General features: G+C 41.6%; 1 protein-coding gene across 1 annotated transcript in view; it reads left to right on the top strand.

Annotated features, from left to right (window-relative positions):
* Nucleotides 1-1,587: 1,587 nt before the first annotated feature.
* myh10 (myosin, heavy chain 10, non-muscle) overlaps nt 1,588-14,301 on the top strand; it is a 55,186-nt gene continuing 42,472 nt past the window's right edge. The window contains exons 1-3 of the mRNA XM_070828355.1: nt 1,588-1,646; nt 5,938-6,319; nt 12,041-12,197. Of these exons, the coding sequence (XP_070684456.1) occupies nt 5,975-6,319; nt 12,041-12,197 (502 nt within the window). The 5' untranslated portion in view covers nt 1,588-1,646; nt 5,938-5,974. The remainder of the gene's footprint in view (nt 1,647-5,937; nt 6,320-12,040; nt 12,198-14,301) is intronic.

Genomic DNA, 14,301 nt, shown 5'->3' with positions numbered 1-14,301 from the left:
GCTGGTCTGCAACATCTTTAAGTCTCTTCTTCAACGTTCTTTTCAATAATTGATTTTCTAAATAATTGCTTTTGTAAAATATCTAATATGTTTCTTTCATTTCATCCTCTTGTGTCTGATCTCATGGTTTGTTTTTATGATTACATACCACGATTGTTAATGTGTGCATTTGGCTCTGATTTTCATATTTGTTATGTACAGTATATTATGGTAAATTATTATCTAAAATAAAATAATTAAATACGATTTTAAAAAGATAAGACAAATAAGATGGGATAAGCTGAGATGACACATTGTTGATCCCCTGGGAGGAAGATAATTGCAAGAAATTGAAATTGAAAGGACTTTAGGATATAGGATAACAGAAAAGAAAGCAGAGGTATGAAGTTAGTCAGATAATGAACTCTGATTACATGGCAATTTTTGTAATTAGTAACAAAATCCATTGGATCACAAAAAGTGATCTAATCTGAACACTTTTGGAACACTTGAAAAAATGGAATGCAGCCACAACATTTTGAGTTTCACAAATGCTTTCTAACATTAAAATCCAAATAAAATGCATTTTGCATATTCAACATGAATATTCACTCACATCAAATCACTCTTACTTTAACAGCACTGGCACAAAATACAGGCGCACTGTGGGTGTTCTACAACATGTTTTTGTTGCTGCTGTTTTCTGATCAAAGGCCACATGCAGGACTTACTCAAAATGTTCATCTTCCATTTTCACTGTCAATAAAAAGGAATAAATGTCCATTATCTATAAATCATCATTAGAAACAAAATCAAATATCAGTTAAGTCATCATTAACAAAACTGGAACCACTTACTTTGTTATACAGTTTATATTTTTTTGCTGATGTCTTTGTTTGATCAGGTTTATCGTGATTGGGAAAAATATTAAGAATTATGAAAAAACATGAAAGCATATTATGAATCATGAAAAAAAAAAGTTTACGAAAAATTGCCAGATTTTAAAGACATGGCCAAAAAAAGCCAATAAGTAATACTTGACAATGTAATTAGATTTTTTTTTTTTTTTTCCAAACGTAATCTGAGTTGATTATCGTTATTTATTCATTGTAATGTGATTGTAATCCATTACTACCCAGCCGCGGATGTTGTGTGCAGTGTCCATAGCTCTATGATTTAATAATTGCTTGGATCCTATGTGTCCAGATGACACACAAAATGGACAAACGCAAACGTTGTTTTCCATTATTCAAAGGCAGACTGTAACATCAGAGACAAAGTGACCGTCCTACAGGCTGGTACAGCCGCAACAGCATCCCCCGCTCTGCCGGTGATGAAATGCTGGGCGGCAGTCGTCAACTATCAAAGTTTTGGGATGGAAATTATTTTGGACCAATCACTGTTAGGCATCAGACTTTGAGAACCAATCAGATTGCAGATTTGTGTTGTGGGCGTTGCCCCATGAACGCAGCGGCGGTGCGGTGCATCCTCCCCCGTCTGGCCGGCAGGGTTCGGTTGAGAGGGTGCTGGATGGTGGTGGGGGGAGTACCACTGATGAGAGAGCGGGCCGAAGAAGGGACTATTTTAGCACGCTTTGGAGGATTAGGACATTAATCTACGGGGTACCGATAGACACCTGGGCCCGGTTTGTTCATCGACTGAGTGCGGTAAGTTGAAGAGAGGAGCCAGGGCCGGTCGTTTTAGTGAGGATGTGTTGGTTAGCAACAGTAACGTTAAACGTTAGCTAGCGGATTATTGTGCCGTGACTTTTCAATGATGGAGGACCGTCAGCTCTGCTAATGTTAGCCGGCGCCGCGGAGCCAAACTGCTGTTGGTGGTGGTCTGATTAGTCTTCAAAGTAGTATGTGGCCGCGGGTATCTGTTTTGGAAGTATAACCTTTAGTGGCTACGGTGAGGCGGTGTGGTCATTGTCCGCCTGCTTTATCCCCACCCAGACGTCTTTGAGCCACCCACACCCATGATGGGATTTTGACTGAGGAGGCTGCTCAATTCATCCCTAAAACTCCCATTTACATGGAAATAAGAATATCTTATTGTTTCTGTCCACCATCTGTTGGCTCAAAGTGATAAAAGCGGCAGGATAGACCCTCATGTTTGAGTTCAGATGGTTAATCGGAGCTGTCGAGTCCTTGCGGGCATCTTTTCGAGCGGGTGGGATATGAGGCACAGCACGCCAACTTTGAGCTAACATTAGCTAGCTAACCTAGCCGATGCAGCTGTTTGGCCCTGCAATGACGAGCAGTTTTCTCAAATAATTGCAATTTCTTGCCTCTCCTCTGTTCAAGTATCCTACCGGAGGTGTTGTGAGCTGTTTATTCCCGTGGTGAGGAGCTGAATGAGGGATGAAAGTTGCTGTTTTCCAGCTCAGGGTGAGGGGATGCAGTGACACAGCGGCCAGCAGCCGCCCTGATCTCCATGTCCCCTGACCTGACCCAGATTCATTTCTAACCAGCATGGGACTTGATTGTAGATTAAATATCAAGGAGCATTCATCAGCCAATGTCGTCTCAGATTAATAACATGTAAGATGGAGTGGTGCTCTCTGTCATGGCTCAGTTCGTCCATCAGCTGTTGAAGGCATCAAGTGCCAAGTTTTCCAAAGTGACCCTGATCTGTCTGTTTCAGCTCAGTTTGAGGAGCTGTATGGTTACACCATTAATTGTGTGATTGTACCTTTTATTTAAGGGCCTGGTAAGCTTAAAGCCACCTACCAGTTTCTGTAGGACTGCAACCAGTGATTATTTTCATCCACTGTTAATTGTTTGGTCTATGAAATGTGAGAACATTGTCAAAAACAAAGCCCAAGGTCGCAACATCATATCACTTGTTGTGTCCAACCAACAATTCCAACCTTAAAGATATTCAATATACTATCAAGCAAGACAAAGTAAAGCAGCGACTCCTCACAACTGAGAGACTTAAACTAGAGGATGCTAGGCATTTTTTGCTAGAATCTTTCAGAAAGTGTTGGTTTTATTACACAACACAGCCAGGGCTTCCCCTGACTTTTGAAGAGGCTCAAATGGTGTTCAAGTTACTGTACATGTGGGTTGTGGGTTGGTTATGCACAGGCATGGAGGTGTAAAGGCTTGAAGCTCACACACCACGTCTGTGTGGGCCGAACAAGTTCTACTGGAAAAATTACAAAGCCCTCAAGCAAAGGAAAGACAGAAATGAATCCAACTAAAAGACAGAATAGAATAATTAATTCATGTATGACATATAATACATCTGTGTTTGTTTTAAATATTTCTCTCATTTGGTCAGAAATGCTTCTCAGAAAAGAGAAATGTAGCAGATGCTGCTGTTCACTGTTTATGAGACATGGTGACTCAGAGGGCTCTACTGTAAAACCTTATTGAGACACAGAATGCACACACTTACAGTATATATACACACAGGTACACAGAGAGGGCCAATGTTTTCCTGGGACCTACTTTTTTCTACTCGTACAGTACAGGCCAAAAGTTTGGACACACCTTCTCATTCAATGCGTTTTCATGACTATTTACATTGTAGATTCTCACTGAAGGCATCAAAACTATGAATGAACACATGTGGAATTATGTACTTAACAAAAAAGTGTGAAATAACTGAAAACATGTCTTATATTGTAGTTTCTTCAAAGTAGCCACCCTTTGCTCTGATTACTGCTTTGCACACTCTTGGCATTCTCTTGATGAGCTTCAAGAGGTAGTCACCTGAAATGGTTTTCCAACAGTTTTGAAGGAGTTCCCAGAGATGCTTAGCACTTGTTGGCCCTTTTGCCTTCACTCTGCGGTCCAGCTCACCCCAAACCATTGAAAAATAAATGATGGTCCAACTAAACGTAAACTGGATGGGATGGCATGTTGCTGCAGGATGCTGTGGTAGCCATGCTGGTTCAGTATGCCTTCAATTTTGAATAAATCCCCAACAGTGTCACCAGCAAAGCACCCCCACACCATCACACCTCCTCCTCCATGCTTCACGGTGGGAACCAGGCGTGTAGAATCCATCCGTTCACCTTTTCTGTGTCGCACAAAGACACGGCGGTTGGAACCAAAGATCTCAAATTTGGACTCATCAGACCAAAGCACAGATTTCCACTGGTCTAATGTCCATTCCTTGTGTTTCTTGGCCCAAACAAATCTCTTCTGCTTGTTGCCTCTCCTTAGCAGTGGTTTCCTAGCAGCTATTTGACCATGAAGGCCTGATTCGCGCAGTCTCCTCTTAACAGTTGTTCTAGAGATGTGTCTGCTGCTAGAGCTCTGTGTGGCATTCATCTGGTCTCTAATCTGAGCTGCTGTTAACTTGCGATTTCTGAGGCTGGTGACTCGGATGAACTTATCCTCAGCAGCAGAGGTGACTCTTGGTCTTCCTTTCCTGGGGCGGTCCTCATGTGAGCCAGTTTCGTTGTAGCGCTTGATGGTTTTTGCGACTACACTTGGGGACACATTCAAAGTTTTTGCAATTTTCCGGACTGACTGACCTTCATTTCTTAAAGTAATGATGGCCACTCCTTTCTCTTTACTTAGCTGATTGGTTCTTGCCATAATATGGATTCTAACAGTTGTCCAATAGGGCTGTCGGCTGTGTATCAACCTGACTTCTGCACAACACAACTGATGGTCCCAACCCCATTAATAAGGCAAGAAATTCCACTAAGTAACCCTGACAAGGCACACCTGTGAAGTGAAAACCATTTCAGGTGACTACCTCTTGAAGCTCATCAAGAGAATGCCAAGAGTGTGCAAAGCAGTAATCAGAGCAAAGGGTGGCTACTTTGAAGAAACTACAATATAAGACATGTTTTCAGTTATTTCACACTTTTTTGTTAAGTACATAATTCCACATGTGTTCATTCATAGTTTTGATGCCTTCAGTGAGAATCTACAATGTAAATAGTCATGAAAATAAAGAAAACGCATTGAATGAGAAGGTGTGTCCAAACTTTTGGCCTGTACTGTAGTACAATAATACAAGGTAAGCCATCACAAGTCCCTGCTGAGTTATGACAGTCACCACCATGGTTGATGGTAATAAGCTGTGACACTTGTCAGTCAGACATGCCCTGAAACATACTTGTCATTAAAAGTTCATATCTCCTCAACGAAATATTGAAATGTTCAAAATTTTCACCGAGGCAAACATTAGAAATAATGGCCTTTGCTACTGAAAGCCTAACTTATTCTGGAGGAAAAAGAGTTTTTTTGATGTACAAAGTCATTTAGAATACAGTATGAGTTTTCTCAGAACCAGCATCTATCAGCCCATTAGAGAAGCTGTATCATCCTGAAAGCACTTTACCCTCAGCGCCAACATTCAGCTGTATTGATTGAAGCCTGACTTCGTCGATATCTTACCTGGAATCGTCAATATCTTAGTCATGGTGCTACCACCCAACAGTTAGATGCAGCATAGATAGTTTGGCATTAGGTCTACTTGGCTACTTTGGTCAATTTTGCAAATCAGTGAGCAGGACTGCTTTATGGCAATTTTGGGTATGATTGTGATATAAAATAATGACATTTTGTGATAGAGGATGAAGGTTGGCTCTCAAACGTCTCATTCAAATCAAAAGTCGAGAATCTCTGTAGTCAGAGATTATTTTGTCAGTCAAGTCACTGCTTACGTTTAAAGCTGCTTCATTATAAATACGCAGAGCGACTTGTGATAACAGCATAGCAGGCTATACATTTTACAGACCTTGCCCCTTCCCAAAACTACCGTCACTGTCATGGTTAATGACTTGAATAGAACAGAGCCATTGTTAATGTTATAAGTAACACTTGTGCTTTTCCTGGTTTGAAGTCAAAATGTCTGCAGTAAAAAGGCCTATTAATCTCATCTGTGTTCTATAAAATGAACGATGTGACCATAGTCAGCTGCATAAAGTTCACCTGTAGCATTTTTTTGTCGGTCAGATAACCATTACAGTGTCTTTCCTCTCTGCAGGTGGCCTTGCGTGTTCTGCTTCTGGTTTCCTGCAGCAATGTCACAGAGGAGCGGGCAGGATGACCCGGAGCGGTACCTCTTTGTGGACCGCGCCGTGGTCTACAACCCGGCCGCGCAGGCCGACTGGACTGCCAAGAGGCTAGTGTGGGTCCCATCAGAGCGCAACGGCTTCGAGGCCGCCAGTATTCGTGAGGAGCGTGGAGATGAGGTGGTGGTGGAGCTGGCGGAGAATGGAAAGAAGGCGGTGGTCAACAAGGATGACATCCAGAAGATGAACCCGCCAAAGTTCAGCAAAGTAGAAGACATGGCCGAACTCACCTGCCTGAATGAAGCGTCCGTGCTTCACAACCTCAAAGACCGCTACTACTCTGGCCTCATCTATGTGAGTATTTGTCATTCAAATGAACCAACTGCTCCTAACAACTTGTAATCATCATCTTCTACATTCAAGATACTGAATTAAGGTTTGATGAATGATTAATTTGACATTCATTTTAACTTGCATAAGCGTTGAGTTCAGTGTAATGCCATGTCAGTGAATAGTGTGCTGTAATGTAGTGCATTTTACCACATTAATGAATCCCCCCAGGATTTCCTCATTCATATACTCTAAAATCAGGAGCAAGTAATCTTCAGTGTCTTACATGATATGGTGACATGATATGTTTAATAAATTAACCTGGTCCATTCTAACCAAAACACATCTTATAAAGAGCATTTCATAGATCATCTCTGAGTTCAAGAGACTTAGAAACACATTTGCTTCAATGAGCAAGCCATCATGTCCTACATAAGCTGCCGATTTCCCCTGTGATTATGACCCACTTAGTGACATGCATTCCTGGAATAGCCCAGACACAGAGCTTGTGGGCCACCTGAGACCGAGGGAGGAGGCTGAGGGGTTCACACTTAGAGGCCCGGTCACATAGACAGAAATGAGCCTGTCTAAAAGAGATTTTACTCAGCTAAAAGGGTGTGAGATGGATGTTTTGTTTCCTTATCCAGTCATATTGCTCAATTACTTACTTGGGACATCTCTTTACTCATTAAAAGATTAAGGTTAAGTAATATCAGAAAAAAAACAGGTTACAGCTGGGATGAAATGATTTACATCTTACATGTACATGAATGAGCTGCAGTTCAAAGTACTTTTGTGGGTTTTATTGTCGGCCATTTAGATGGTGCTTCTGGATGAAGTAATGACGTTTGAAAGGTTAATGAAGGCTCTATGTGTGGATGAGGCGTGATTACATCACTGTCATCATCCACAGTGGCCTGCCAAACCACCAGCATTATGGCCTTATGTCCCTTGGGAAAGAATTCATCAGTAGTCTGCAGGGGTTCAAACCATCTGTGATATTCAGTTTATTACAAGGGCTGTTTTGTTGTAATGTTTGTACTTTTTATTATTTTACCCTCTTTACTTGACCTTATAATGATTTGCTACATTTCCTTGATACTTTTTAGCAACTCTTAGTATGTCTTATGAGTAGAGGTGTCTTCAAATTGCTTGTTTTTATTCAATTTACCATTGACCGCTATGAAAACCAAGCAAATATTCACATATAAGAAGCTGGAACCAGTGGTATCTGGCATTATGTACATGATTGTTATATCTTGGTATGTAAGGAACACTGACAAATGCTCTTTTTGCGAGAGGGGACGTGGCAACATATTAAAATCTAAAAAGGCGTACTTCTATTTTATGTTTTCCTGCTGTGGTGCTGAAATTGCAAAGCTTAATCTTTTGATGTCAGTATCGAGGTGGTGTTGTTGTGACCAGGCCAGATGTAGCAGTGTGAGCTCAGCCACGTCCATGAATAAGTCCCTGCCAAGAGACCGTTTGTATCCAAGAGCAGAGGGGCAGAGGTTGCTACCATATTACAGTGTTGATCATGACCTTTGAGACATTTCAGTGGACATTTCATGACATAGTTCACAGGTAATCTCCCTTTAAGCCTTTTCACAAAAGGTAATAATTGGGTCCAGATTCTAATTCTGCATGTGTTCCTACACAAGCCACAGCAGTGAACTCATTAACTTCATTTTTTATTTAGTCAGCCCATGTAAAAAGAACATCTTTGTGTGTTTCAGTATTTTCAGAGGGCTTATGAGGGAGAAAGAAGTGACCCCAGCCCCATCCCTTAGCTCAGAGAGGCCTGTGCTGAGTCACACTGTAACCAAACCGCCTTAACAGAGTTCTTTGTGTCCACTGATAAGCAACAGCTGTCTGCTCAAATAACTGAATTTTTTTCACTTCTGCTGTTGAAAACGGCTGCTTAATTAACAACCAATCGATGTTTTTGCTGTGAAAGACGTGTCTTTCCTCTAATTCATTTTGCTTGCCTTGTCAAAATTAGCGCACTATCTTTTTGACTTCTCCTCAAAGCCACAGTGTAAAGAACCAGTTTTAAGAGATTTGCATTACATTCATGCAGTCATTTTCTCTAAGCATTCCCGACTCTGCATGTTTTTCTGTCTGCTTTTGAGGATTGTGTGACCTTTTAAGTCAAACCAGCATAGCATAGCGTTGACAAAACCTCCCCGATGACTTCCGTCCACCCAGCAAGGAGTGGACGTTAAGGTGATGATCATACTTCAAACTTGTTGACATGTGAACACAAGAGAGGAAAGAATTAAGGAGGACTTTGTGGAGTCAAGAAATGCTCAAGTTCCCATACTTGAAACATGTTTCAGTGCTAGAAAGTCGGATGCATATATGTCTGGTTAGCATGGTTGAGCAAATATAGTTCAACCCAGTGGCTCGGGATAAAGGAGGGCTGGATATAGTAATGATGTCACTGTGATGTATTATTGAATACAGGCCACTATATGCTCATCCTTTGTTGCATTGGTGGTGCAGTGTACATCCTGAAGAGGATGGTTGGCAGCTCCAGGCTGAGAGCTTTATGCGGATACTTGCCTTTATCGGCAGGCTGTTTCTCTGTTCATTAAGCCTGCCTCTTACTGGGGCATGAGCCTCCGAAACCTGGACACAAAATCTTTTTTCTCTTGATTGTCTTTTATCAAGAAAATAAACATCGGGCCTCTCCAAAATTAGTATTTTTTTTTTGTCATTTTCAGTCTCTTCACATTTACATTATGATTTTGAGGAAATCACCACCAAATGCTAGTTGCAACTCCATTTCGTCCTTTGCCTTGATTGTGACTCTTATGTCAATTGGCGGGTTTTGTCTATCCTGTGTGGAGGTGAAGACTCTGGTGAAATCCCAGCTCACACATCCCAGTTTATCACACTCTCCTGTTCATACACTAGTAGAGTTATTCTGCTTAATGGAAGCACCACAAGATGTCTGCAGCTGTAGTGCCTCACGGATTATTTGCACTCAGTTTCAGTGTTTTTGTTGTTTCTAGATGTTGTCATCATCTTTATTACACTCAGTGGCATCCACTCCTCTCAGCTGTCAAAAGCTGTTTGAGTTTAGGTCGACTTCCTCTTGTAAGCAGTCAAAAGCGCACAGTGATGACAGCTTCATCATTTCAATCAAGCACTGTGGAATGAGATATACATTTAGAGCAGATGCAGAGCAATGACAATCCTCATGGGCATTGTAGGAAATAATTGAAATGTGTTGTTTTTTTTCAAGGCAAATGCATTTCTTCATTTCCTGGGGAGGTCGGCAAAGTCATTTACATGGTTTTTAGGGTTTAAAAGACTTGGTAAAGCCCATTAAGCCCCGTTATGTCAGAATGGAGGGCACTGATTCATGCAATAGCAGAGACCCCAGAAAATGTTTCCCCTTTTCCCATTGAGAGAAACTGAAGCTCTGTTGCTAAGCAGTGCTTGGTTCACAGACATTTATTTGCACATTTCTGGAGGGCTGGGAACTCTTTCAACTGTGTCAGAGTTCTCCTCTGTTGACTATAGTTTATGTGGGTTGTGGGCTCAGGGCTGTGTTGACCAGCACAAACTCATTTATCAACTTGAAATAACCTGCATTCTGTGCTCGAAGATTCATATGTAGTTCTTTGTAGTAATAATGCTCCCGTGAGTAGACATTTTCTTTGTGCAAACTCTGCACTTTGAGAAAGGAACAAACCACAACACACAGACCGGCTGGGGTCTCGTTATGCCTTGTTGTGTAGGTTTCCAACCCCTTGCCCTCAGAGACCCACTAATGCCTCAAATACCCCCTTGGGTCCACCGTCAGGGACAGCTAGCTGAGTCATCCCTCTCCCCTGTGCCTGTAACCCATGCTGGGCCAGGAGCGCTGATCTGTCTGCCTGGCACAATGCCCACCGTGGGGGGCATGGGAAGGAGTTATTGTGTCGACGGCCCTGCAGTACATTCTGAGCTGCAGGAAGTAGATTTTTGCAGGTAATTCCAGTTAGCAAGGTGTGAGCGTTGGCCCCAGTAAATGGTTTTGTAGAGCAACGTCGCTGCTGGCGATTCCAGAGTTACATATATCTATGTGGCCAGCTTGCAGCACAGAGCTATGTCTGAAGCATCTGTGCACATGGAAGAGGTGGGGAGGGTATTTTGATGGCCATCTGGTGACATAACCCCCCACCACCACCACCCCCACCAGTGATATCCCAGTGTGTCACTCTTAAAGATGCTCTGTTGAGAGGGATTTAGCTTCATTTTTACCAGAGCATACTGTCTGTGTGTATTTCAAGAAGAAATTCCAACAATTTATAGTAATTTTAAGCATAATATATCTCTGTCAGGCAACGTTTATTTTTAGTTTATTATCATTATTATGATAATATTGAATTATGGCCCAGCCCTGCTTGAGTGTTGCAGTGACATTGAATTGTCATTTCAGGCTCCACAGTATCAGACTGCAGATATGTGTTGGGTATGTGTGAATGTGTGGTGTGATCCTCCAGTCAGGTGACAGTTGTCAGAGGTCTTTCTCTCACTCACTCAGTCACACACACACACACAGACAAAGTCCATTCTGCTCCCACAACATGCTTTGGTCATGTCACCATTGTTCCAGTTCAGCGACTGGGTTAACTTGGCCCCGGGCCCCTTGCCGTTCACTGGCCGCCACAGACAAAGTAATTAAAAGAATGTGGCTCTTCTGCCCAGCCAGTCACAGAGATCAGAAAGGTGACAGTGAAAAGATTGCAAAGGAAAAAAAAGCACACAGAAAGTTGGCACTGAGAAAAGAGAATGAAGAGCAGTGTAGTATCAGTCAGCAGAGCGAAGTGAAAAAGGCTTCTGATGTCCTATTTTCATCTTGATTTAAAGCATGATCATAGCCGGATAGATGGCTGCAATTCTTCCCCCAAAAAGTATTTATTGGCACGATGCATGAAGACTTTTGATTGATGTGTGATTTGAAAAGCCTTAATCCGACTGTGTCTACTGTATAGTGTGTGTACCCCAAGCACTCTTGAGTTAATGGAGTGTTCCAGCAGCAGCAGACATGTCAGGGATTAACCCTGTCCTGCCCTGTCTGACTGCAGGCCTGTCTGCATTATACAGCCGAGGGACCAATATCCTGTTGTGGATTAAAATCCCCACCTTTCACATCTGATCTCTGTCAGACTCTGTCAGTGTAAAATTGCTACATGTTTAAAAGTGAAATGCTCTTAATGAGAAAAAGGAGCTGGAGATTGCCACATACGAGGAGGAAAAGTGAGCGGAGCAAGAATCTTAAGTACTGTAGGATACTTGGCCGTGTGCCAACATGCTTTAGCCGTGCCCAGTTTTCTGGCGTGATCTGTGAATTCATAATCTACACAACTAACAGGCCTCATGCAAGAACCACTTGTACAAACACGTTTGTGGCATTCACCAGTTTTGTTGTACGTCTTAATGTAAAATTAATATTCTGCCCACAGATCATCATCATCATTTTTTATGTTTGTTTTGCTGGAATTCCCCACTCAGTCAGCTGCTATATTTACTAATTGTTTCTTATCCTCTGCTCCACCACTGAAGCTAAATTTATTATGGTTTTGTCAGATGTTTTCCTGAAGCTGGACTTGAAGCTCTTGAAGTACTAAAAAGATCTCAGAGTCCTTTCAGTGCACAATACAATCAATGTATGTAAATAGTAAAATACTGTTGTAAAATATATACCCTTGCCTGATGAATTAACAGTCATCTTTTCTTTTCTTTTTATAGACATACTCCGGTCTCTTCTGTGTGGTCATAAATCCCTACAAAAACCTGCCCATCTACTCAGACAACATCATTGAGATGTACAGGGGCAAAAAGAGGCACGAAATGCCCCCTCACATCTACGCCATCTCAGAGTCTGCGTACAGATGCATGCTACAAGGTGAGTCTTGAGTGTTGCTGCTGTCTACGGTCGCTTCTTATCTACCTCAGTCCACCTCACATACAGGAAGCCTTTAACTTGCATTAAAATGGCTTCAGAGGGTTTTGCGATCGTTGTGATGAGTTGTGGCTTGTTTTTAATGATCAGAAACGATCGCACCCTGCCTGCTACTCACCGTATTTTCGATGTCAGATTAGTCATGATACTATCATCAGTCTTGTTGGCTTGAAAGTGTTGTCTGTGTGTGTAAGCGTTACGTGGAAATGTTACAGCCAAGTAATGTCACAGACAACTTACTAGACTGTGTCTCTCTCCTTGTGAATGATACTACATACTATGAACTGATTGTCTGAAAAAGCAATCTACTATAGGTTACTCAAGGTAGTTTTTTTTGGCCAGCATACATTTTGCTTGCTTTGGCTCAATCTCAATACAAAGAAACAAATGTGTCCATCGCATTTTCTTGGCACATTTCTACTCTCCACATCAAAATTGGGATTTTCTGTTAAATTGAGACAGAAGCTAGACCTGTGGCAGCAACACGAGTGTATTGGATGACAAAACCATGAAAATATTGGCATCATAATCTACTTTTCAATTAAATTCAAGCCCACATATAACTTATCAACTCTTGCAAGTGAAGGCAGTCCCCTCAGAACGATGTCTTCAAAGATCCTTGCCTGGTAAATGGCAAGCTTCCAGGGATCTGGGATCAGACCAGCGGGAACAGAGAGGGTGACCCCATTGTGCTCGACAATAGGTCCTTTGTGTGATTGCGAGGGCCAACCAATGGGGGTGGTGACAAACTGGACTGTCCCGTCGGTCCTTTCAGACTTTGGTTTCCCCATGTTGGTACACAGAAGGAAGTTTTCGGTGGTGTCAACTAGTAGCTTGATGATAGCTTCGCTCTCTTTGCACAGACTACTGTATTTAAGTGACAACTACAGGACATTTTCTTATAACCCCCTTTTTTTCACCACAAAATTTGCGATTTTTTCCAACATGGTTTTCTTATAGTTCTACTTTCTAAGTTTTAGTCTAAAAGTGTGTGTTGATGTTGATTGAATGGTACCATCTTTTCACAGCAGACAATGTACAGGCACAGGAGCATAGTCTCAGTAGTAGCTGCTGTGGAGCTGTGCCCACTCGTCATTTAGTCCAGCTGCTTTCTTGTTGTCACCTCCTCTTTTCTTCACACCCTCTGTTCTCTAAACATTGCGTTTCTACATGACTGGACATAGACGCATGGGGGCAGGGCTTGGAGACCTGTCTATTAGTAATGCCTTGATTCCAACATACTTGTAAAGCTCGGGGGCAGAGGTCAATGCTTCAAGAACGAGGGAAATGCGCAAAGTGCTGTATGTATTTACTGTATGTCTCCTCATACACAAGCCTGACCTGTAATTTTTAATGCACTGCTACTCCAACCCAGTCGTGGTTGTATCGAAATTAATTAGTGTTGTGGTTGAAAAGGAGGTTTATAGGTTGGAGATTAGTGGAGGCCAGCTGCTGTTCAGCGGTGGCCCAGAGCATTTCAGCAACCTGGTTAATGTAAGTGAATATCCAGCTGTATAAATCAGCACTGGTGTGTTTTTTTTTTAAATTTTTTAAATTTTTTCCTTTCTCCAAGTGAGCAATAATATCACTGGAAAACCAAACACTGTGGTAGATATCATCACATTTCCTAGTAAAGAGACCCTGCTAGTGGTTGACAAAATGGATAAAATTGTCTGTCAAGGTATATGTAATATTACATTGCTGTAATGATATACACTGTGGTCTAGTACATTTTCTGGAAAATCAATTAACAGTGAAAAAGATAGAATCACCTGATAAAATTGGCTCTTGCAGTAAATTAAATACCTGACAAGTCAAGATACTTCATTACTTTGATTCATAAAATCGTACAAATATCCAATAATACCATAAAGCAGTTCAACATTGGCCACAAAGGTCCAGTAGAATCAGATCAGTATAGTGCTTTTTTTTTTTTAACAAATTAGTAATTTAACAACCTTTTTTTTTTTTTAAACATTCACTGTTTTCAGCTCAGATTTCAGATTAATTTTATATCTTTATTTTATACAATCATAATTGTCAAATC

The sequence above is a fragment of the Pempheris klunzingeri genome, chromosome 3 (assembly GCF_042242105.1).
Source record: "Pempheris klunzingeri isolate RE-2024b chromosome 3, fPemKlu1.hap1, whole genome shotgun sequence".
Classification (NCBI taxonomy): Eukaryota; Metazoa; Chordata; class Actinopteri; order Acropomatiformes; family Pempheridae; genus Pempheris; species Pempheris klunzingeri.
Note: the sequence above shows the minus strand (reverse complement) of the source record. Positions and strands in the feature narration are given on the sequence as shown.